At 58.4% G+C, this 23,269-nt stretch overlaps 2 protein-coding genes across 4 annotated transcripts; one reads left to right on the forward strand and one right to left on the reverse strand.

Annotated features, from left to right (window-relative positions):
* Positions 1-219: 219 nt before the first annotated feature.
* On the forward strand, positions 220-11,126 carry CCDC25 (coiled-coil domain containing 25). Of its 2 annotated transcripts, XM_071742359.1 has the most exons (9): positions 220-332; positions 1,799-1,846; positions 3,145-3,184; positions 4,593-4,644; positions 5,859-5,934; positions 6,514-6,617; positions 7,890-8,092; positions 8,901-8,946; positions 10,634-11,126. In XM_071742359.1, exons 1-9 carry the CDS (start codon positions 308-310, stop codon positions 10,661-10,663), a joined length of 624 nt encoding a protein of 207 aa, XP_071598460.1. In that variant the 5' UTR covers positions 220-307; the 3' UTR covers positions 10,664-11,126. The 2 variants fall into 2 exon arrangements, with proteins under 2 accessions (XP_071598460.1, XP_071598461.1); XM_071742360.1 differs by lacking the exons at positions 8,901-8,946; positions 10,634-11,126 and having other exon boundaries at positions 225-332; positions 7,865-8,053.
* A 4,280-nt stretch (positions 11,127-15,406) lies between these two features.
* SCARA3 (scavenger receptor class A member 3) lies at positions 15,407-22,097 on the reverse strand. 2 transcript variants are annotated; one of them, XM_071742344.1, is made up of 6 exons: positions 21,945-22,097; positions 19,369-19,449; positions 19,141-19,260; positions 18,495-18,593; positions 16,755-17,798; positions 15,407-16,303 (listed from the first exon to the last, which is right to left on the reverse strand). In XM_071742344.1, exons 1-6 carry the CDS (start codon positions 21,949-21,951, stop codon positions 15,864-15,866), a joined length of 1,791 nt encoding a protein of 596 aa, XP_071598445.1. In that variant the 5' UTR covers positions 21,952-22,097; the 3' UTR covers positions 15,407-15,863. The 2 variants fall into 2 exon arrangements, with proteins under 2 accessions (XP_071598445.1, XP_071598446.1); XM_071742345.1 differs by having other exon boundaries at positions 19,369-19,509.
* Positions 22,098-23,269: the final 1,172 nt, after the last annotated feature.

Raw genomic sequence — 23,269 nt, forward strand, 5'->3', positions numbered from 1 at the left:
CGCGGGGGATGATGGGAGTTGTAGTCCGCCGGTGCCTCATGGCTGGGGGGTGGGTGGCGGTAAGTCCGTGGATCCTCCGTGTGCCGCTCACGTTACGCAAAAAAAAAAAACAAACCAAAAAACCACCCAAAACACTTAAAACGAAATAAAAATCGCAGGGAATACGTAAACGAAACCAAACGTGTACGGAAGCGCCGCGCATGCGCAAGAGGCCATGGCGAATGCGCAGTACTCCCGCCTGCCCCCCCCTTTACCTTTCCCTGTTCCCCCCCCCCCCCCCCTTTCCCCGCCGTCCGGAGCCGCTGCCATGGTGTTTTACTTCACCTCCAACGGTGAGTGGGCTCCAAAAAAGCGGTTCTGGACCCTAAAACCCACGCGGGGCCTTGGGGAAGCGAGGGGGGAGTGGGTGGGATGTGTCAAGGCCGCGGCTGTGAGGGGAGCGCTGGGCCGCACACCCCCCCCTCCCCCCCGGTACCGCCTCCTCCTCTCCGGTGGCTTTTTGTGAGGTAAAAAAAACCCGGTTTGGACCCAAATGAAGTTTGAAGGAGCTCAGGGGGGTTCCCTGAAGGGGAATTTCCCTGCGGGGATTTCCTCAGCTTTTTCTCCCCAAACTGGAGGCTGCCAGAGGGCTGAGGGAAGAAGGTTTGGGTTTTTTACCTTTTAAATGCAGTTAAATCTCTTTTAATTCCCCCCACGGAGAGAGCTCGGTCGGTTCTGGAGCTTTGGAAATCTGTGGGTTGGTGATAACGTAGGAATATTCCTTTTTTTTCCCTTTTTTTTTTTTCTGGTTTGCATCCTGGCTGTAACCTCCCTGCATAAAAAGTTTGTAACCCCCTTCATCCCTGTCCCCACACAACTACAAATAAAATAAAATAATAAAAATAATAAAATCAAAATAAAATAATAAAATAAAAAATACAACACCCTGACAGGCACACGGGGTAACTTGGGGGGGGGAGGGGGTAAGGATAAGGTACAGATAAACCTCCTCCAAAAAATGTGAACAAGTAAAATTATAATTCTTTTTGGTGTGTAAGATGATAATTTACACTTTTGGGTGTAAATTGATTATTCTGCCATGTTCCAACCCAGTTTTGTTGCCAGAGAGAGGTCTACAGCAGATGTTGTCACCTCCTCTGGTCTCTCCAGGGTGGATTTCTTTTTTTTTTTTTTTTCCCCCAACCTTTACCTCTTATATTTGAATTATAATGAAATAAATATCTCTCCTGTATTTGAATTTCCATCTCTTTATTTTTTAAAAAGCCTCTGGGTTGTGAACTGAGGGCTTTCTAAATAAAATGCCCCCCAAAAGGCTTTGTTGAAGAGCTGGGGATCCAAACCATTTCACAAGCTTTAGCCTTGAAGTGAAGCATATTTTTACTATTTTAATGACATTAAAAGTAAGATTTGACACTGTAATTTCCAAATCTATCTATTTTTTATTATGATTTTGAGGGATTTCATTTGTTTGCTTTTAGTTCCTAGCTTGGCCCATAGCTTGGTGCATCCAACCTTCCTGGCTCCTGGCTTAATGAAACAGATAATAAATAAATTATACTCTCAACCACCAGCATGTTGAGGGGTTTGGGCTGTTTTGGTTTTTGGTTTGGGTTTTTTTTTTTTTTTTTCCCAGAAATTTGGATGAGATGCCACTTCCCAAAAGTCCTTTAGGGACAAAATTTGGAAAAAACACAAAGAAATCTTCCAGGGGGGAAGTGGGATGGGTGGTTTTTATGGGAATTTCTGTGACCAGGATGTGTGTCTAAGCCCTGTTTTGATTTGTTTTTCTGCCTCTCAGTTGTCCCTGCAGTTTACACCATTTACATGGGAAAAGACAAGTATGAAAGTAAGTACATGAAAAGCAACCTGAGCACTTGGGGTGGGATTTAAGGTCGCTTTGAAAGGATCTCTTTGTATGTGTTAATTTGGTTTCTGCTTTGAAAACTTCTCCACCCTTGCAAGTTACCCTCAGGAATCTGCCTTCTGTGTCCCTTTTTAGTCAGGATAAATAAATTTTACAAATCCTCAAGGCAAGGGAGCTGCTTTCAAACACGAGTGAAAACTACACCAGCTGAAAAATGAAAATAAAAATGCTGTTTATCAGCTTGTGCCTGATAACTTGCTGAAAAAAAAAAAAAACTAACCTTCTTGGTCTGTGTTTTTCCCCTCTCAGTGCTGGGTGAAGGTTTTGGTTCTGGAAATAAGAAACACAGAGGGATATTTGAATAAATATCTTTCCACTGCAAGTTGTGAACATCCTGGAGAGGTCCCTGTCCTGCCAGGTGCAGCCTGAAAGCCCTCTCCTCTTTTCTCTCAGTTGGCTGACCTAACAGTGGAGGATTCACTGAATTTCTACCCCAAAAAAAAGGGTTGTGAGGGCCTGGCCCAGGCTGCCCAGGGCAGGGCTGGAGTCCCCATCATGCCTGGAGGGGTTTCAGAGAAAGCCCTGGGGATGTGGGGATGAGGGACATGGGGCAGGGGGGGCCCTGGCACTGCTGGGTTAGCTCCTAATCCCTAAAATCTGGATTTTGGAGCATGTGGTGCTTTCCCTGGCAGGGCTGTTTGCCCACCTGGAGATGGGAATGGAGCTGGGAAGGGTCTGGAGAGCAAGGAGAAGGTCTGGAGAGTAAAGAGGAGGGTCTGGAGAATATCAAGAAGGGTGTGGAGAAGTTGTGAGGAGCATCTGAGGGAGCTGTGGGTGCTGATCTTGGAGCAGAGGAGGCTGAGGGGAGACCTTGTGGCTCTCTGCAAGCCCCTGAGAGGAGGTTGGAGCCAGGGGGGGTCGGGCTCTGCTCCCAAGGAACAAGGGATGGGAGAAGAGGAACTTTTGGCACAAGTCAAGTGGTGCCAGGGGAGGTTTAGGTTGGAGCTGGGGAAGAATTTCTCCCTGGAAAGGGTTGTCAGGGCCTGGCCCAGGCTGCCCAGGGCAGGGCTGGAGTCCCCATCATGCCTGGAGGGGTTTCAGAGAAAGCCCTGGGGATGTGGGGATGAGGGACATGGGGCAGGGGTGGCCCTGGGTTAATGGTTGGACTGGGTGATCTTCAAGGTCTTTTCCAACCCAGCTGATTCTGTTGCTGATTCCTGTGCTGGTCAGGCACAGGTGGATTTGTTTTGAGGAGCTCACTGATCCTTTTCTTCCTCCAGATGAAGATTTAATCAAGTATGGCTGGCCTGAAGATATCTGGTAAGTGCTGAACCTCCCCAAAACAACCCTGCCTTGTCTTCCACAGCTGAGGGAAATGATCACAACATCCCCCTGGGTAGATTCCCCCTCTTTTTGGGGAGCTGAAATGCAGCTCCTGGGATCCTTTTTCTGCTGGATCACTTCCCCCTCCATCCCCTGCTGCCTCCATTGAGGAGCTGACCCGTTCCTGACCCCTTTTGGGGGTTTCTCTGCCAGCGTGGGGGTTGGGTTGTTGGCTCCTCAAGGCCACCAGAGGAGGGAAAACAAAAGGAGGGGAATTCCCAACCCTGTCTGCGGGACTCGGTGGCATTTTGGGCGTCTGGCTGAGGTCAGGAACTTCCCAGGCTGACAAGATTTGGGAAGGAGCTGGCAAGGATCACCGCGGGGGATGGATCCTGCCCCTCACTCTTCTCCAAGGTGACCTTTGCCGGGAGGAGCTGAGGTGTCCTGGTGGAGCTGGAGGGTGAGCAGGGCAGGGAAGATGTTGTTGTCAGCACTCAGCTAAATGGCAGAGGGAATATTTTGTTTCTTTTCTAGCAGGAGGGGGGGTGCTTCAGCTGAGGAACAACACTGCTGGCCGGATCCCTTCCATTTTCTGTCTCAAGTTTTGCCCTCTCACTAAATAATTTGAGCTGCTGATACTCAAGAGTGACCTTGAGATTCCTCCTCGAATTCCCTGAGCCACAGAACTCCTCTTTCCTCATCTCTTTCCACTCTTGCAGCTTAATGCTGACATCACCCCTGGGTTGGTTTGGGTTTTTTTTTTTTAATTCTTATATCCTAGTGCCATCTCAACCAAATGTCAGAGGGTCTCTTGTGGGGCTCTCCTGGGAATTGGTCTCCTGTTCACCCTCTCTAGCACCTTTTGGGCTTCTTTCGGCTTAAGAGGAGTCCTGGGAAGTGGGGGTAGGAGGCTCAGGAGGTGAGAAGGGGAAGTTGGAGAGCTCTCTGTCTTGCAGGAGGAAGGAAAATAACCCCATGACATCAAAAAAAAAAAGTCAGGAGGTGACACAAGATCAGTTCTCCTGTTCTGCCCTTGGATGTTTGCAGGGCTGGAGTGAGCATTGATCAGGAGAGGGGCTGAAAAAACAGGTGAAGATGGTAAAAACAGATTTTTCACCATGAGGGCTGTCAGACATTGGAATGGTCTCCTGAGGGAAGGGGTGGATTCCAACACTTTGGAAAGTTTGAAGTCTCAGCTCAACTGGGACATCTCATATAAACAATATTAGAAGGGTAGGACCAGGTGATCCTTGAGGTCCCTTCCAACCTGATTCTCTGAACATTTCTATAATTTAACTGTCCCTGGAGTGGCTGTTTTCCCACTTGTTAGGAAGTAAAACCTTCCAAATAGGGAATCTGTCCCTTCCTCTCCTTTAAATGTGCTTTTTCTTTTCTGATGCCACAGGTTTCACGTGGATAAACTCTCCTCTGCTCACGTCTACCTTCGGTTGCACAAGGTAATCCTGAGCCACTTGGCTTTAAAACCAGGAATATTCACCCATGGAAGAGTCCAACCTGCCCACTCTGCACTGCTTCCTCTCTGCAGGGATCCCTCAGGGTGCAGGAGACCTCGGGGTGGGGAGGCTGAATTTCATCCTCCAGCACCAGAAGGAGATTGAGGGGCTGGAGAGTGTCCAGAGAAGGGAATGGAGCTGGGGAAGGGGCTGGAGAAGATGGAGAAGGGGATGGAGAGTAAGGAGGAGGGGATGGAGAACATGGAGAGGGTCTGGAGAAGGCCAAAAGTTCCTCTTGTCCCAGTCTCAATTTCTCCTGTACCTCCTGTCCCAGAGCTGCAGCAGCCACAGCCCTGAGGCTGCAGCTGGGAGAGAACTTGAGGAAATGGTGAAACTGCCCAGGAGCAGCTGAGGGAGCTGTGGGGGAACTGAGCCTGGAGCAAAGGATCAGGAGGAGATTGAGGGGCTGGAGAGTGTCCAGAGAAGGGAATGGAGCTGGGGAAGGGGCTGGAGAAGATGGAGAAGGATCTGGAGAAGTTGTGAGGAGCATCTGAGGGAGCTGTGGGTGCTGATCCTGGAGCAGAGGAGGCTGAGGGGAGACCTTGTGGCTCTCTGCAAGCCCCTGAGAGGAGGTTGGAGCCAGGGGGGGTCGGGCTCTGCTCCCAAGGAACAAGGGATGGGAGAAGAGGAACTTTTGGCACAAGTCAAGTGGTGCCAGGGGAGGTTTAGGTTGGAGCTGGGGAAGAATTTCTCCCTGGAAAGGGTTGTCAGGGCCTGGCCCAGGCTGCCCAGGGCAGGGCTGGAGTCCCCATCATGCCTGGAGGGGTTTCAGAGAAAGCCCTGGGGATGTGGGGATGAGGGACATGGGGCAGGGCTGGGGGAAGGGTTGGACTGTGGGGTCTTTGAGGTCTTTTCCAACCAAGACAATTCTGTCCTCACCAGCTCATGGGGATGAGGTGGAAGCTTTACCACGGCCCAACAGAACCATTGATTTGGGGGTTGACCCCAAGCCTGTGTCCAGGCACCCTCCCCCTGCTCCAGTGGGGAGCTTACCTGTCAGAAAAGCAGTCTGCAGCTGCTCTGTGGTACTTTGAGCCTCTCCATCAAACCCCACAGAAGACTCCAGGCTTCTAAAATATGCCCTGTGGAGGTCCTGGGTGTGTGTGCAGAGCTTGGTGTCCCCACAGCTCCTCCCTCACCTTGTGTTTCTGTCACAGGGACAGACAGTGGATGACATTCCTAAAGAGGTTTTGATCGACTGTGCCCATCTGGTGAAGGCAAACAGCATCCAAGGTAATCCAGATCCCAGGGAAATGCTGGTGGGGAAATTTTCCATGGGGAAATGCTGTGTTCCAGCATTTCCACCACACCAGCCTTTTGGATCAACCCTTTGTGTGATGTTTCTGCCCTGGTGCCCAAAGTTCAATCCCTGCCCGAGGGTTTTCCAGGAACCAGATGTCCCTCACAGCTGCTGGGGCTGCCCCTGAGGAAGGAATATCAGCATCGGGAGGAATTTTAAACCTCTGCAATGCCTCTTTGTGCCTCCCTGCTGTGCTGCCCCGGCCAGGAAGGCCTTGCAGGCTCTTCTCTAGCACCACCTTGGGGCCCCCTTTCCATGGTAATCCTTCTTCTGGCAAGGGACAGCTCCATCTGGAGCTGCTTAGCTTATCCAGTGCTGCCATGTCCTGCTGTCCTTCCACTCCCAACAACTTCTCCCTTTCCTTTTCTCTTGCCTAAGTCTGGGACAGGAAGAAGAGCTGTCCCCTTCTCGTGCTCACAGGAGGTTTTTGTCACCTCTTTCAGCCAGGAGAGGGTTGAAACGTTTCCCTCCTTTTGTTTTGCTATTTTATTTTCCTCTCCTCTGCCCTCTAGGCTGCAAGATGAACAATGTCAACGTGGTCTACACACCCTGGACCAACCTGAAGAAGACAGCAGACATGGACGTGGGGCAGATTGGCTTCCACAGGCAGAAGGATGTAAGTGTTTGCTGGCAGGATGGAATGGTTCCCTGCTGGGTTGTCTTCAGCCCTAGAGCCAAGGAATCAGAGAATCAGAGAATGATTTGGGTTGGAAGGGACCCCTGAAGCTCCCCCAGTCCCAGCCCTGCAGTATCAGGGACACCCTCACCCAGATCAGGGTGCTCAGAGCCTCCTCAAGCCTCACCTTGAACATCTCCAGGGATGAGGCCTCAACCCCCTCCCTGGGCACACTGTGCCATTGTTCCACTGCCCTCATGGGACACAACTTGTTCCTCACATCCAATCTAAAGCTGCTCTTCTCTAATTTAAACCATCCACCCATGAAGCATGGAGAGAGATCCCAGGGGGGTGTTTGGACTTGCCTGGAGTGTCCTTGCATGGCTCAGGGGTTTGAATACGAGGGATCTGGAGGTGTCTGTCAGTTTGCTGAAGGATCCAACCACGTCCCAAGCCTGACCATTCTGGCAACCTGGGCAACCAGGGGCTCAGCACCCTCACCCCAAGGAATTTCTCCCTCACATCTCAGCCCCAGCTCCCCTCTCCCAGCTCCAAACCCTTCCCCCTTGTCCTATCCCACTCCAGCCCAGCCAGGACATCACCTTATTCCAGGCCACCACTAACCCATGGCCCACACCTGAGAATCACAGAATGCTCATGGCTGGAAAGGACCTCTGAGATCACCAAGTCCAACCAAACAATTTCTCCCTCCCTCCCTCCCTCCCTCCCTGCCCAAGATCTCCTCTCCATCTCCCCTCTCCCAGCTGCAAACCCTTCCCCCTCGCAGGGTCCCATCCCTCCAGGCCCTTGTCCCAAGTCCCTCCCCAGCTTTCCTGGAGCCCCTTCAGGCACTGGAAGGTGCTCTAAGGTCTCCCCGTTGCAGCCTTCTCTTCTCCAGCCTCAACACCCCCAACTCTCTCAGCCTGGCTCCAGAGCAGAGCTGCTCCAGCCCTCCCAGCAGCTCCAGGGCCTCCTCTGCACTGGCTCCAACAGCTCCGTGTCCTTCTGCTGATGGGGACCCCAGGGATGGACCCAGCACCACTCCAGTTTCTTGACCAAACCAGATCTCAGGGCAAGGATTGCCTCTGGGGCACTGGTTTCCCTCCTCATCTTTGCTTCTCTGGGATTCAGCCCCAGGGTATCAAGCAGAACTGGGGTGGGTTTTTTGGGTTTGTTCTGTTTTGTTTTGTTTTTTTTTTCACGGAGGAAGTTCCCAGATGAAAAGTATGGGTTTTTTTTTTTATAAGGATCACAGTTTTTTGCCCTCCCAAGGTGAAAATGCTGACGGTGGAGAAGAAGGTGAATGAGATCCTGAACAGGCTGGAGAAGACCAAAGTGGAACGTTTCCCTGACCTGGCTGCTGAGAAGGAAGCTCGGGACAGGGAGGAGAGGAACGAGAAGAAAGCCCAGATCCAAGAGATGAAACGGAAAGAAAAGGAAGAGATGAAGAAGAAGAAAGAGCTGGAGGAGCTCCGGTGAGCTGGAAATTGCAACTCCCTCTGTTGTCCTCGGCGCTGGGGAGGGGAGGAGCCCTGGGTCAGGGGTTTGTGTGGAGCACTGGGGTTCAGCTGACCTGCTCTGCCACGCCTCACTGCCTTCCTTTTGTGTCCTGACAATCGCTCAGCTTTCCCCCCTTTTCTCCTCAAAACAATCCTGGCTGTTCAAGCGTTGCTGAAAGAAAGGATTGTGCCCTTCCAAACCCTTTTCCTAACCTGGGGGAAAACTGGGCCAGGCCTTTCCCTCCTCCCTCCCTTCCTCTCCACTTCCAGCTTTGAGCAAAATCTTTCTTAGGGGTTTTTTTTTTTCAGCTCTTATAAAGTGATGTTTGCAAATGAGAGTGAAACCCGAATTTGGGGTTCCCTGAGGGATTTGCCACCCAGAGAGCTCAGAAAAGGAGAGTTGAGAAGAGCAAAGTAAAGGGAGGAGAAGTCCTCAGTGGGCAGGAAGCAAGGGGCCTTGCCTGCTTATTTAACCTTGTCCTCCAGCTGCCTCTTGGCTCCCCCCCAAGATAAAGGATTTTTCAGCCTCCTGGGATGATTTAGTTTAAAAAACATAATAATAAAATATTAAAAATGTGGAGGAGTCTGCATAGTGCCTGGGTTTTGTTTGCCTGGGTTGAGTTAGCCAAAGGGTGTGAGCTAAACAAATAACTCAGCCTCCCTGAGAAAGGGAGAGGAAAAAAAAAGAGGGGGTTTTGGTCCTGTTTGATCCAAATGCCTCTCTGCTGGGGGGTGGGGGGAGTTTCAAAAGAGATGGTGCAAGGTAATCTCCTTTCTCTTCCAGGAGCTACTCGTCCTTAATGAAAGCTGAGAACATGTCCTCCAATCAGGTAGGAGCCAGCAGATGGCCCCAAAAACCTTCTCAGGGGTGGCTGAAATTCCAGGAGGGAGCGTGACAGAGCACTTGTCCCTCAGCCCTCCTCGGGGAAGGACGTTTTAGAGGTCCCTGTGTCAGCCAGGAGGAAACTGAGCTGCTGGAGGTGGCTGCCTCCTGCTCCCTGTCCCACCCCAGTGACAGCAGGGGCAGAGCTGGGAGTGGGGAACCTGGCTTGAGCTTCCATGGAATCCCAGGAAGGGTTTTGTGGGAAGGGAGGGAGTCCCAACTCCTCCTGCAGCCAGCAGGGACATCTTCACCCAGAGGTCACCCAGAGCCCCATCCAACCCCACCTGGGATGGTTCCAGGGATGGGGCATCTCCCACCTCTCTGGGACACCTGGGGCTCAGCACCCTCACACCAAAAAATTTCTCCCTCAGACCTCCCATCTCCCCTCATTCAGTTTAAAACCATCACCCCCCCCTTGTCCTGTCCCCACAGGGCCTGCTGAAAGTTTGGAAAGCTGGGGAGGGACTTGGGACAAGGGCCTAGAGGGATGGGACCCTCTGAGGGGGAAGGGTTTCCAGCTGGGAGAGGGGAGCTGGAGAGGAGAATCCCAGAGAAGCAAAGATGAGGAGGGAAATCAGTGCCCCAGAGGCAATCCTTGCCCTGAGATCTGGTTTTGTCAAGAAACTGGAGTGGTGCTGTGTCCATCCCTGGGGTCCCCATCAGCAGAAGGACACGGAGCTGCTGGAGCCAGTGCAGAGGAGGCCCTGGAGCTGCTGGGAGGGCTGGAGCAGCTCTGCTCTGGAGCCAGGCTGAGAGAGTTGGGGGTGTTGAGGCTGGAGAAGAGAAGGCTGCAACGGGGAGACCTTAGAGCACCTTCCAGTGCCTGAAGGGGCTCCAGGAAAGCTGGGGAGGGACTTGGGACAAGGGCCTGGAGGGATGGGAGCCTGCGAGGGGGAAGGGTTTGCAGCTGGGAGAGGGGAGATGGAGAGGAGATCTTGGGCAGGGAGGGAGGGAGGGAGGGAGGGAGAAATTGTTTGGTTGGACTTGGTGATCTCAGAGGTCCTTTCCAGCCATGAGCATTCTGTGATTCTCAGGTGTGGGCCATGGGTTAGTGGTGGCCTGGAATAAGGTGATGTCCTGGCTGGGCTGGAGTGGGATAGGACAAGGGGGAAGGGTTTGGAGCTGGGAGAGGGGAGCTGGGGCTGAGATGGGAGGGAGAAATTGCTTGGGGTGAGGGTGCTGAGCCCCTGGTTGCCCAGGTTGCCCAAGGAAGCTGTGGCTGCCCCATCCCTGGCAGTGTCTCAGCCCAGGTTGGATGGGGCTTGGAGCCCCCTGGGCTGGGGGAGGGGTCCCTGACCATGGCAGGGGGTGGAATGAGGTGACCTTTAGGGTCCCTTCCCACCCAAACCACTCTGAGCTTCCATGAATTATGGAGCTGGAGGAAGGGCAAAGCCAGGAAGATCCAGCCTGGTTTCCCAGGTGGAAATCCCCTCAGGCTGTGAGGCAGGGATGGTGCCACCAAGCTGCTGGGGCCATCCCACAGCAACCACCCTGCCCCCAGGGTTGGGGTTGGGCTGATTCCACCAGCTTTGGCCCAAAATGTCAGGAAACCAGGAAAAAAAAAAAAACAACTGGCAAGTGCCATCCTCCTCCCCTTTCCCCACACGTGCTGATCCTGATTTTTCTTCCTGCAGGATGGGAACGATTCTGATGACTTCATGTAGGGCCCAGTTCCTCCCTCAGCTCTGAAGTTGGTGGGGATGTCTCCAGCTGTCCCCATCGCTAAGAATGCCAAAAAAAAACCCCAAACCAAACAACCCCACGAAACCAAAAGCAAAAAACAAAACAAAACAAAAAAAAAAGTGAACTCTTGCCTCTGTTTCTTCAGAACCTGGTTGGTTCTCCTGCCCGTGGACAACCTCTGGTGGGAAGGGAGAAGATCCTGGTGTCTGCACCTCCACGGGAACCCGAGGTTTCCTTGGGAATTCTGCTGAATTCCCGGGGCTGTTTCCTCACAAATCCTTCTCCTGGGAGAAGGGTGGGAAGAAGAGTTGAGTTCCCAGCCCCCTCCACCTCCTCCCCGGGCTGGAGCTTTCTCACTCAGTGCTCTCTGGAACTTCTCGGGGATGATTCTGTCGCGATAATCCTGTATATATGTCATGATTAAAGTCACGTCGTGCTGGTTGAGAGGAGTGGGGCTGGGAGGGGACGTCCCCAGGGGGTGGCAGAGGGGACACCGGGGGGGGATTTGAGGCCCACAGATGTCACTTTTTGGGGTGCAACCAACAGTTGAGGGACCACCCCCTGCCCCTCTGCCCTTGCCTGAGGTGGGGAAACTGAGGCAGGGGGCAGCCCCTGGTTTTGTCCCTCTGGGGAGGTGACAGGAGGTCCCCACGGGGTGAGGGGGTGGCAGCCACCACCCCCTGTCCCCACGCCCCCAGTGGGTCCTGTCATGGCACTGGGCAGGCAGGTGTTGTGCTTGGCCACCACCAGGCCACCACTGCCTGTCCCCTGCCACCCACACTGTCCCCTGGGCACTGCTGCCAGGGCTGGGTGTCCCCAGGCACCCTGGGTGTCCCCAGGGACCCTCTGTGTCACCCTCTGTGTCCATGTCAGGACCCATGGAACACGTCCCCAAGCACCCTGTATGTCAACATATATGTGGCCACATGTCCCTCTGTGTCACTGCCCATGGGACACATGTCCCCAAGCACCCTATGTGCCACATGTCCCCAGGGACCCTCTGCGTGTCACTGCTCATGGAACATGTCCCCAAGCACCCTATATGTCAACATGTATGTGGCCACATGTCCCCAGCACCCTCTGTGTCACTGCCCATGGCCCACATGTCCCCAGCACCCTACGTGCCACATGTCCCCAGGGACCCTGTGTGTCGCTGCCCATGGGACACATGTCCCCAGCACCCTATGTGCCACATGTCCCCAGGGACCATCTGTGTGTCACTGCCCGTGGACCACATGTCCCCAAGCACCCTTTATGTCAACATATATGTGGCCACATGTCCCTAGCACCCTCTGTGTCACTGCCCATGGCCCACATGTCCCCAGCACCCTACGTGCCACATGTCCCCAGGCACCATGTATGTCAACATATATGTGGCCACATGTCCCCAGCACCTTCTGTGTCACTCACTCCCCATGTGCCACATGTCCCCAGGGACCCTCTGTGTCACTGCCCGTGGCCCACATGTCCCCAAGCACCCTGTATGTCAACATGTATGTGGCCACATGTCCCTCTGTGTCACTGCCTGTGGCCCACATGTCCCCAGCACCCTGTGTGTCACTGTATGCCACTTGTCCCCAAGCACCCTGTGCCTCAACATCCATGTGCCACATGTCCCCAGGGACCCTCTGTGTCACTGCCCGTGGCCCACATGTCCCCAAGCACCCTGTATGTCAACATGTATGTGGCCACATGTCCCCAACCACCCTCTGTGTCACTGCCCATGGGACACATGTCCCCAGGGACCCTCTGTGTGTCACTGCCCGTGGGACACATGTCCCCCAGCACCCTGTGAGCCACATGTCCCCAGCACCCTTATCCCCAGCTCCCTGTGTGACCCCCCAGGGGACAGCAGCCCCCAGGAACACCCCCTGGCAGGTGACATGTCCCCAGCTGTCCCCCACAGCCCTCCCTGGCCCCCCCCCATCTGTGTCCCTCCTTTATTTATTCACCTCCTGGCTCTCAGCTCCTGGAAAACGGGAGCGGGGAAGGAAAAGGGGGGGGGGGGAGGGGGTGGAAAAAAATTCTGCCCTTGCACATTTTTGGTGGACCTGGGGGGGGGAGGGGGGGCTCAGCTGTTCTGCTGAGGTCAGATTTGCTCCCAGGTTTTCCGCAGACTTCAGGAATTTTGGGGAAAGGGGCGAGGAGGAGGGGAGGGGAAGGGAAGGGGGGGAGCACAGCTGAAGGGAGGGGAAACTGAGGCACGGCGAGGTGGGAAGGGTGGAGGGGGTGTCCCTGAGGTGGGAAGGTTGTGCCCCACCTGTGGAATGAGTTGCCAGGGTCTCTGCTCCCCCCCCCCGCCCCCTTCCCCGAACCCCCCCGCCCAGCCGGGTTGGAGCCGGTTCAGAACCAGGAAAACAGGAAACGGAGCGGCCAAGAACAACAGCGCGGGGAGCGGCGGGGCTGGGAACGGGGACAGCGGGGAGGGACCCCCGGGAGGGACAGGGATGGGGACAGTGGAGAGGGAGCCCCGAGAGGGACAGGGATGGGGACAGCGGGGAGGGACCCCCGGGAGGGACAGGGATGGGGACAGCGGGGAGGGAGCCCCGAGAGGGACAGGGATGGGGACAGCGGGGAGGGACCCCTGAGAGGGACAGGGATGGGGACAGCGGGGAGGGACCCCTGAGAGGGACAGGGATGGGGACAGTGGGGAGGGACCCCTGAGAGGGACAGGGATGGGGACAGCGGGGAGGGACCCCTGAGAGGGACAGGGATGGGGACAGCGGGGAGGGACCCCTGAGAGGGACAGGGATGGGGACAGCGGGGAGGGACCCCTGAGAGGGACAGGGATGGGGACAGCGGGGAGGGACAGGGCCAGGGCCAGGGGACACAGAGGGATGGGGACAGCGGGGAGGGACAGGGCCAGGGCCAGGGGACACAGAGGGATGGGGACAGCGGGGAGGGACAAGGGACACAGCGACAGAGGACACGGGGACAGGGGACACAGGGGTCTGGAAAGTGGGTAGGGACGGGGACAAGGACAGAGGACACAGGGACAAGGGACACAGAGACAGGGTTGGGGACAGGGGGGAGGGACCCCCGGGAGGGACAGGGATGGGGACAGCGGGGAGGGACGAGGACAGGGACAGGGGACACCGAGGGATGGGGACAGCGGGGACGGGCACGGTGGGCAAGGACAGAGGGACAGGGGACACAGAGACAGGGATGGGGACAGCGGGGAGGGACGGGGACAGGGACAGAGGACACAGAGGGATAGGGACAGCGGGGAGGGACCCCATAGAGGGACAGGGATGGGGACAGCGGGGAGGGACCCCCGGGAGGGACAGGGATGGGGACAGCGGGAAGGGACAGGGACAGAGGACACAGGGACAAGGGACACAGAAACAGGGTTGGGGACAGCGGGGAGGGACCCCTGAGAGGGACAGGGATGGGGACAGTGGAGAGGGACAGGGCCAGGGCCAGGGGACACAGAGGGATGGGGACAGCGGGGAGGGACAAGGGACACAGCGACAGAGGACACGGGAACAGGGGACACAGGGGTCTGGAAAGTGGGTAGGGACGGGGACAAGGACAGAGGACACAGGGACAAGGGACACAGAGACAGGGTTGGGGACAGGGGGGAGGGACCCCCGGGAGGGACAGGGATGGGGACAGCGGGGAGGGACGAGGACAGGGACAGGGGACACCGAGGGATGGGGACAGCGGGGACGGGGACAGTGAGCAAGGACAGGGATGGGGAAAGGGAGAGGGAGAGGGACAGTGAGGAGGGAGCCCCGAGCGGGAGAGGGACAGAGATGGGGACAGCGGGGAGGGACAGGGGACACAGGGACAGGGAACGGGGACAGGGACAGAGGGGAGGGACAGGGAGAGGGATGGGGACGGGGACAGTGGGGAGGGAGCCCCGAGCAGGGCAGGGATGGGGACAGCGGGGAGGGAGCCCTGGCTGGCCAGGGGGGGGACACGGAGCCAGGAGCAGGGTGTGCGGGTGTCCCCAGGCACGCGCAGGGTCACGAGTGGCCCCAGCCACCAGCACACCTGAACGTGCAGCCTCCCCACGCACAGCTGCACATCCACCCCAGTCATGCACACACGTGTGCACACACACACACACACACACACGTGCATCCTCACACGTGTGCACACACACCCTCAGCCATGCACACGTGTGTACACCCATCTTCAGCCACACATGTATGCACTCACCTTTAGCCTTGCACACACGTGTGTATGTCCATCTTCAGCCACACACACACACGTGTGCATCATCACACACATGTGCACACCCCCTCAGCCCTGCACACACACCCTCAGCCCTGCACCACGTGTGCACACTCACCCTTAGCCATGCACACACATGTGCACACTCACCCTCAGCCCTGCACACACGTGTGCACACCCCCCTCAGCCCTGCACACACGTGTGCACACTCACTCTCAGCCATGCACACACATGTGTATGTCCAACTTCAGCCACACACACACGTGTGCATCCTCACACACATGTGCACACCCCCTCAGCCCTGCACCACGTGTGCACACTCACCCTTAGCCATGCACACACATGTGCACACCCCCCTCAGCCCTGCACACACATGTGCACACCCACGCACATGCACTTCTCATGCACGCGCGTGCACACTCACACCCCCACGCCTGCACACACGTCCCCCCACACTCACACACGTGCCACACGCCTCCCCCCACCCCTGCCCCCCCCCTCTGCTCTGTGGGTGCCCCCACACGAGGCAGAGCCCGAAGGTCCCCAGGGAGCTTTATTGTGCTGGAGTACATGGGGGGGCAGGGGGGGACACACAGGGGGAGCTGAGGGGGGGCACAGAGGTGGCTGGGGGGGTGTTGGGGACACAACCCAGCTGTGCCCCCCCCCCTGGGGACCCCCACCCTGAGAGCCGGAGTCCAGCCCCGACCCCCCCACCCTGGGGGGGACCCCAGGACCCCTCTGTCCCATTGTCCTGCGAGGCTCAGCCTCACCCCCCCCACCGGGGACACCCTGGGGGGGACATTGGGGACCCCCTGTCCCCATGACAACCTCGTTACTGTCCTGGGGGGGGGGGGGGGTGACAGTAGGGACCCCCTGTCCCCATACCAGGGTCATCACCCTGGGGGGACACTGGGGACCCCCCTGTCCCCATGCCAAACCTGTAACTTTCTGGGTGCCCTGGGGGTGACAATGGGGACCCCCCCCGTCCCCATGCCAGCCCCGTTACAGTCCGGGGGGTCCCGGGGGTCCCGGTAGCCCGGGGGGACCTCTCAAGCCAGGGTCTCCCTTGGGTCCTGTTGGACCCACCTGCCCCCCAGCCCCGGGGGTCCCGGGGGGGCCGGGTTCACCCTGAGGGCCAGGGGGTCCCTCTGGCCCCGTGACCCCCAGAGGCCCTGGGGGGCCGGGGTCCCCTTTGGGTCCCCCCTGTCCCCTCGAGCCAGATGGCCCAAAGCTGCCCTTGGCACCCTTGAGGCCGGGGAAGCCCTTCAAGCCCAAGGGACCTCTTTGGCCTTGGGGACCGGGGGGTCCTGGGGGGCCGGGGGTTCCCTGGGGTCCCGGTGAGCCCTGGCTGCCCACGTCACCCTTCTCTCCTTGGCTTCCTGGGGGGCCCTTGATGCCCACGTCACCCTTGAGGCCACGGGGACCTGGGAGGCCGGGGACACCTGGAGGAGGAGAGAAAGGGGGTCAGTAGAAGACGTGGGGGAGAAGACCCCAAACCTGAGGGAGAGGGAGGTGACCCAGCCCTGGAGGTGCTGCTAGGAGCAGGACCAGCTCAGCCTGGCTTCCTCACTGCTCCCCGGGCCATCTGAGCCACCCAGGGAAGCTTTGGGCACCCCCGTCCCCAGGCAGCCGTGCCCTCTCCATCATGCCCTGGAAGGGTGGCTGGCACCAGCGGGCAGGCCAGGAGGGACACGGGTCACCTCCCAGGCAGGGACAGCTCTGCAAGCTGAGCCCACACCTTCCATCCCCAATCCTTTTGTGTCTGACCCCAGCATCTCCTTGGCCTGGGCAGGGGGTGGTTTGGGTCCTCCAGGGCGCTCCCAGGGAGCCCACGCACAACCCCAGAAGACACAACCCCCAAAGCCACCTGCCCGACCTCCCCCATCCTCTCACCTCGTAAGATGGTGACGTTCTTCAGCACCTCCCCGTGCCGGGCATCCACCCCCTTCATCTCCTCCATCACCAGGGAGAGGTTGCGGATGTCGAAGTCCAGGCGGGCGCTGAGGAGGCCGTAACCCTCCCTCAGGAGTTCCGTGGTGCCCCGCACCGAGCCCAGGGACTTGTTCAGGTAGTAGAGCTCCTCGGCGTGGGCGTGGAAGCCCAAGGTGCAGGAGATCCTGACCTCGTCCAGGTAGCGCAGCATGCTGTGGACGTGGCTGTCGGTGGCGTTGATGTTGGCGAAGATGGTGGAGATCTCTGTCTGGTGGGAGGCCATGAGCCCTTCCAGGCTCTGGAAACGCTCGGCCGTGCGGTTCTGGGCGTAGCGGTGGTGGTAGCTCAAGTCCTTCATGTTCTCCTCGTGCTCGTCCAGGACGGAGGAGACGTTGTCCAGCTGGAGCTGCAGCCCCATCACCTGCAGCACCAGGTCGTGCATGCTCTCCGAGTTCTGGGCCGCCTGCCGAGCCGCCGTGCCCAGCCTGCCCTGGACGCTCCTCACCAGCTCCCCGCTCTGCGAGGCGGCCGCCCTCAGCGCCCCGAAGAGCCGGGTGTAGTTCTGCCACTCGCTCACCACCTTCTGCAGCGTCAACGTCTCCTCCTCCGCCTTCCTCTGGACGGCCCCGATCCGCTCGGAGGTTTGGCCCAGGCTGAAGTTCATCCTCCTCACGGCCGCCCCCACCTCGGACCCTTCCCGGGCCAAGCCCTTCAAGGACTCCTCCAGCCGGGACGTCGCCGCCCGCCACCCCCCGACCTGGGCCAGGAACCTCTCCAAGCTCTCGTTGACCCTCCGGACGGAGAAGGAGCAATCGTCCACCTCGCCGGTGATCTGGGTGGTGGTGGAGGAGAGGAGGTTGTGGGTCTGGGAGGTCCGGTCCAGCAGGATTTCTTGGACCAAAAGCATCTTCTGGATCTCCTCCAGCTCCTCCTGCAGCTTGCTGACCTCCTGGCCCAGCTCTCCCGTCTCCTGGCACAGGGAGCAGTTCCCCGTGGTCTTCTCATCTGAAGGAAGGGCAGAAGGGGTCCCTTACCCCCCACATCCCTCACTGGGCCCGAAACCCTGCAGCCCTGAAGCCCTGGTGATGGTCACCACAAAGCCATGGCCGGGAAAACCCAGATGCCACCAGCCTGCCCCAGCTCCTCCCCTCGTCCTGCTCCTGCCACCTCTGTGCTGCCAGCTCTCCCATCCCACCAAGCCCACCCTGCAGGCCACCCACTTCATCCCTCCCCAAAACCCCAGGAGATAAATGGAGGGTTTGGGTCTCCATCCCTCCCCAAAACCTTGGTAGATAAGTGGAGGGTTTGGGTTTCCATCCCTCCCCAAAACCCTGGGAGATAACTGGAAGGTTTGGGTCTCCATCCCTCCCCAAAACCCTGGGAGATAACTGGAAGGTTTGGGTCTCCATCCCTCCCCAAAACCCCAGGAGATAAGTGGAGGGTTTGGGTCTCCATCCCCCCCAAAACCTTGGAGATAAGTGGAGGGTTTGGGTCTCCACTCCATCCCTCCCCAAAACCCTGGGAGATAAATGGAGGGTTTGGGTCTCCATCCCTCCCCAAAACCTTGGGAAATAAGTGGAGGGTTTGGGTTTGGTTCTGGGGGAGCCCCGGGACCTAAAAAAGTGGAGATTCCAGAGACCTTGGCTGAGCAGCTGGGGTCACTCGTGGTGCCCAGGCCTGGAGAAGACCCCCAGCACTCACCCAAGCCCTGGAGATCCTCCTGGAGGGACACGAGCTGCTTCTCATAATAGGTCTGGGCTGAGCTGACGTCCTTGGAGATGGAGTCGACTTTCTTGAAGACTGTGGAGGAAAAGGTGTGGGGGTCAGGGGGGGGTGGGCAGGCGCCGGGATGGGATTGTCCCCCACCACCTTCTCTGGCAAGGAGGGCTTGAAGAACCTGGGTGAGGAACCAGAGCTGGTGGGTCCTGGCTCCACGGGGTGGGTGTCCCAAGGAGCTCTGGGGTTTGGGGCTTGGTTTAAGTCTTCCAAAGCCTCTCCCGGGGTCCCGGCTCCAGGAGCACACCGTCCCTCTGCTGAAGGTGGGAGGCCCGTGGACACCACGAAGTGGCAACCTCTGGGTTCTGGGGTGCTTCCTGAGGTCCCCACGGCAGGGGGGGGAGGGGGTAAAGCCACCAACCCTTGGTGAGGTGGCATCACACGCAGGGTCCCACCTGGATCCCAGGGGCAGGGCAGGGCAGGACAGGGAGGGCTTGGATGCTCCTCTCCGTGCCGGGATGGGGAAGGTGCTTTGGAGGAACCCTCGTGTCCACAAGGACCTGAGCCAGGGAAGGGTGGGAGAGCAGGCAGGCGGGGGTTGGTTGGACCTCCCGACCCTCCCCGTGCTCACCCAGGGCAGCCAGCACTGTCACGGCCACCATCAGGAGGACGGAGAAGACGTAGAGGACTTTGACAGCTGTCTGGAGGTTGAGGTTCTGCTGGCACCGGCTGCAGTTGGTCCGTGCCCTTCCTGAGGGCAGAGAGGGAAGGGTCAGCCCCCTGCCCACCCCCTGCCCACCCCCGGGTTGTCCTCACCTGCCCCCCCACCCCTCACCCCCATTCCCCAGGTGCTCCTCACCGCTGGGGCGGGAGCTGAAGGATGGCATCTCCTCTTCTTCCCCTCCTCCTCCTCCTCCTCCTCCTCCCACCAGATCTTCTTCTGCAACTCAACACAGGAGGGACCTGAGCTGCCCGGGCCCTGCCCGCACCCAGGGGGTCCCTGGACAAAAGGGATTTGGTGACCCCCGAGGGAAGAGCTGGGGGAACCCACATGGGAGCCATCACCTCCCTCACCACCACCACCTCCTTCACCACCATCATCACCATCACCTCCATCACCTCCATCGCCATCACCTCCATCACCACCATCACCATTACCACCATCACCAACTCCATCACCACCGTCACCATCACCTCCATCACCACCATCACCATTACCACCATCACCTCCATCACCACCATCACCACCATCATCACCATCACCACCTCCATCGCCATCACCACCTCCATCACCATCACCTCCAACACCACCATCATCACCATCACCATCACCATTACCACCATCACCAACTCCATCACCACCGTCACCATCACCTCCATCACCACCATCTCCATTACCACCATCACCTCCAACACCTCCACCACCACCATCATCTCCATCACCACCATCACCACCGTCACTATTATCACCATCATCACCATCACCACCATCACCATCACCTCCAACACCTCCATCACCACCACCATCACCATCACCGTCACCATCACCAACTCCATCACCATCACCGTCACCATCACCAACTCCATCACCACCACCATCAACATCACCACCACCATCATTACCACCACCATCACCACCACCATCACCATCACCGTCACCATTACCACCGACTCCATCACCACCCCCATCCCCATCCCTGGTGGCCCCAGCCCCTGGGGACACGGCCCCCTCCTCCACCTCCTGCTTCTGGGAGCTTTTTGTTGGCCATGAATTTGGGGAAATTGGGTTGAATTTGGCCAATGAACTCCCACCCCACCCCCAACCCCAGGGGATGGAGAAGCTGCTGGTTCCAGAGCCAAGGGGCTTTGGGGTTTCCCAGCACCTTCTTGCCAAGCCCGTTGGAGCAAAGAAAGTCCATGGGATGTCCCAAAGGGCTCCCAGCCCAGACCCACAGCCTGAACCCCCCATCCTGCTCCCCCATCCCAAATCCCCATCCCGGGTCTCCTTCCTGGTCCCCCAGCCTGGTCCCACATCCTGGACCCCCATCCCAGAATCCCACATCCTGTTCCTCCATCCCAGTCCCCCACCCCAGACCCCAAACCCCAATCCCAACCCCCCACCCCGAACCCCCATCCCTGACACAAAACCCAGACCCCCATCCCAAGCCCCCATCCTGGACCTCCTTCCTGGCCCCACATCCCAGGTCCCCACCCCAAACCTCCACCCACACCCCCAACCCTGTCCCCCACCCCAAACCCACATCCCAGTCCCTCTCCCTTGCTTCCCCATCCTAGACCCACATCTCGGACCCCCAGCTCGGTCCCCCACCCCAAAACCTGGACCTCCATTCCAAATTTCCTTCTTGCTCCCACATCCCAGACCCCAATCCCCCATCCCAGACAAACATCTTGGACCCCCATTCCAGCCCCTCCAGCCCAGTTCCCCACCCCAGACCCTCACCCCAAACCCCAAATCCAGGGCCCTTATCCCAGATCTCCTTCCTGGTCCCACATCCCACATCCCACTCCCCCACCCCAGACCCTCACCCCAAACCCCAAATCCAGGGCCCTTATCCCAGATCTCCTTCCTGGTCCCACATCCCAGTCCCCCCATCCCAGACCCCAAACCCCCATCCTGGTCCCCCACCCCAAACCCACATCCCAGACCCCAAACCCCAAAACCAGACCCCAAACCCCAAATCCTGGACCTCCATCCCAGATTTCTTGGTCCTACATCCCAGTGCCCCCATCCCAGACCCCAAACCCCCACCCCAGTTGGCTGCTCCCAAGGGTGGGACCCCCCATTCCTTGGACCCCCCCTTCCCCTGACTCCATCCCAGGAGATGCTCAGCACCGGGACCCCAACCCCAGAGGGGCTGAGGGGACATCACCCCCCCCCCCCTTCCTGCCTCCCCTAAAACCTCCCGGGGGTCCCCAAGACCCCTCCCACCCCATCCCCACCTGGGGGGTTCCCACCCGGGGGGCTCCGGCCACAACCGGAGTGACCACAGCCCCGGGATCCCCCCCTTTATACCGCCCGACCTCCCCCCCCCTCCTCCGGAAAAGTTTTGGGGGGGCCGGAGGGGGGGGGTTGGCGGGTCCCTCCTTGGCGCAGCCCTTGACTTTCCAGCTGCCCCAAATTTGGCTTTTTTTGCCCCAAAGAGTCAACAAGAGGCCGGGAGGAAGTGGGGGGAGCCTTAACCTCCCACCCCCCCCCCTTCAGTCCCCCACATCGATGGGGTGGGGGCGGCTCTGGGAGAAGCCCCCCCCCCACACCCCTTCCCCCTCAAATCAGGGGGGCTCCAGGGGTGGGGGCACCCATGGGTCCTCTTCTGTCTCACCAGCCTCCCCCTCCCTCCCTCTCACCACCACCAACCCCCTCCCCCAAATAAATCCAACCCCAAGGTTTTCCAGCCCCCCCCCCTCCCCTCTCACCTCTCATAGCCCCCAAATTGGGGGGTGGGGGGGTTCAATCCTGCCCCGTTCCGGACCTCACGGCCCCGGTTCCTGCATCCACCCCCGCCCCGGTTCTTTCTCCTTCTTCTCCTTCCCGGGGAACGTCAGCATGGCCGGGACTGTTCCCACCCCCTCCTCACACCCTTGGCCCCCCTCTCCCAGCAAAACTTTCTTCTCCTACCCCACCCCAAAAATAAATTTAAAAAAAAAAAAAGAAAAAAAAAAAAAAGAAAAACAAACCAAAAACACCCCCCCCCAAAAAAAAAACCAACAAAAAAACCCCCACAACCCAACGAACCAAACCAAAAAAAAAAAAACCCCAAGCCCCTTCCCGAGCAGGCAGGGCTGGTGGAGCATCCTCCTGGTGGCCCCATGGGCTCCCAGCCAGGTGGGATGGAGAAGGAGGGGACGGGCGAGCTGGGGCAGGTTGGATGGTGGCCACGGCGAGAGGAGGAGGAGGAGGAGGAGAAGGAGGAGGAGGAGGAAGAGATGGGATGGACGTGGTGGGGGAGAAAAAGGGGCTGAGGCAGAGCCCCCCCCCCCAGCTCCTTCCCCACCCCCCAGCACTAATGAGCAACAAATGGCCCCGAAACACCGGGGAGGGCACCGGCTGCGATGGGAGGGGGCTCGGGGCTGGAGAGGAGGGGTTCTGGTCCCAGGAGGGGGTTCTGGTCCAAGGAGAGGGTTCTGGTCCAGTGAGGGGGTTCTGGTCCAAGGAGAGGGTTCTGGTCCAAGGAGGGGGTTCTGGTCCAGTGAGGGGGTTCTGGTCCAAAGGCAGCAAGGGTTGGGGGGTTGGCTTAGGGGGTTTAGGGCTGCAGAGGAGGGGTTCTGGTCCAAGGAGGGGGTTCTGGTCCAAGGAGGGGATTCTGGTCCAAGGAGGGGGTTCTGGTCCAGTGAGGGGGTTCTGGTCCAAAGGCAGCAAGGGTTGGGGGGTTGGCTTAGGGGGTTTAGGGCTGCGGAGGAGGGGTTCTGGTCCAAGGAGGGGGTTCTGGTCCAGTGAGGGGTTTCTGGTCCAAGGAGAGGGTTCTGGTCCAGTGAGGGGGTTCTGGTCCAGTGAGGGGGTTCTGGACTCAGGAGGAGGTTCTGGTCCAAGGAGAGGGTTCTGGTCCAAGGAGAGGGTTCTGGTCCAAGGAGGGGGTTGAGGAGGTGGGTCTGGGGTCCTGGCTGTGGGGCATCTCCCCCCAGGCTGCTGCTGCCCCCTGCAGACCCCCGGGGCTGTCACCACCTCCTTCCTCCTCCTCCTCCTCCTCCTCCTCCTCGGGTCCCAGGGGGTCTCCCAGTACCCTGTCCCCCCCCCCCCTCCC

The sequence above is a fragment of the Heliangelus exortis genome, chromosome 3 (assembly GCF_036169615.1).
Source record: "Heliangelus exortis chromosome 3, bHelExo1.hap1, whole genome shotgun sequence".
Lineage (NCBI taxonomy): Eukaryota > Metazoa > Chordata > Aves > Apodiformes > Trochilidae > Heliangelus > Heliangelus exortis.

Excerpts from the sequence above, each read along its gene's own strand:
- CCDC25 (XM_071742359.1), top strand. The coding sequence starts at position 308 with ATGGTGTTTTACTTCACCTCCAACG. Across the intron at positions 333-1,798 it reads GTTTTACTTCACCTCCAACG|TTGTCCCTGCAGTTTACACC; the intron begins GTGAGTGGGCTC and ends TCTGCCTCTCAG. Across the intron at positions 5,935-6,513 it reads GAAGGCAAACAGCATCCAAG|GCTGCAAGATGAACAATGTC; the intron begins GTAATCCAGATC and ends TCTGCCCTCTAG.
- SCARA3 (XM_071742344.1), bottom strand. Across the intron at positions 19,261-19,368 it reads CTTCAGCTCCCGCCCCAGCG|GAAGGGCACGGACCAACTGC; the intron begins GTGAGGAGCACC and ends CTCTGCCCTCAG. Across the intron at positions 17,799-18,494 it reads GGAGGATCTCCAGGGCTTGG|ATGAGAAGACCACGGGGAAC; the intron begins GTGAGTGCTGGG and ends CCCTTCCTTCAG.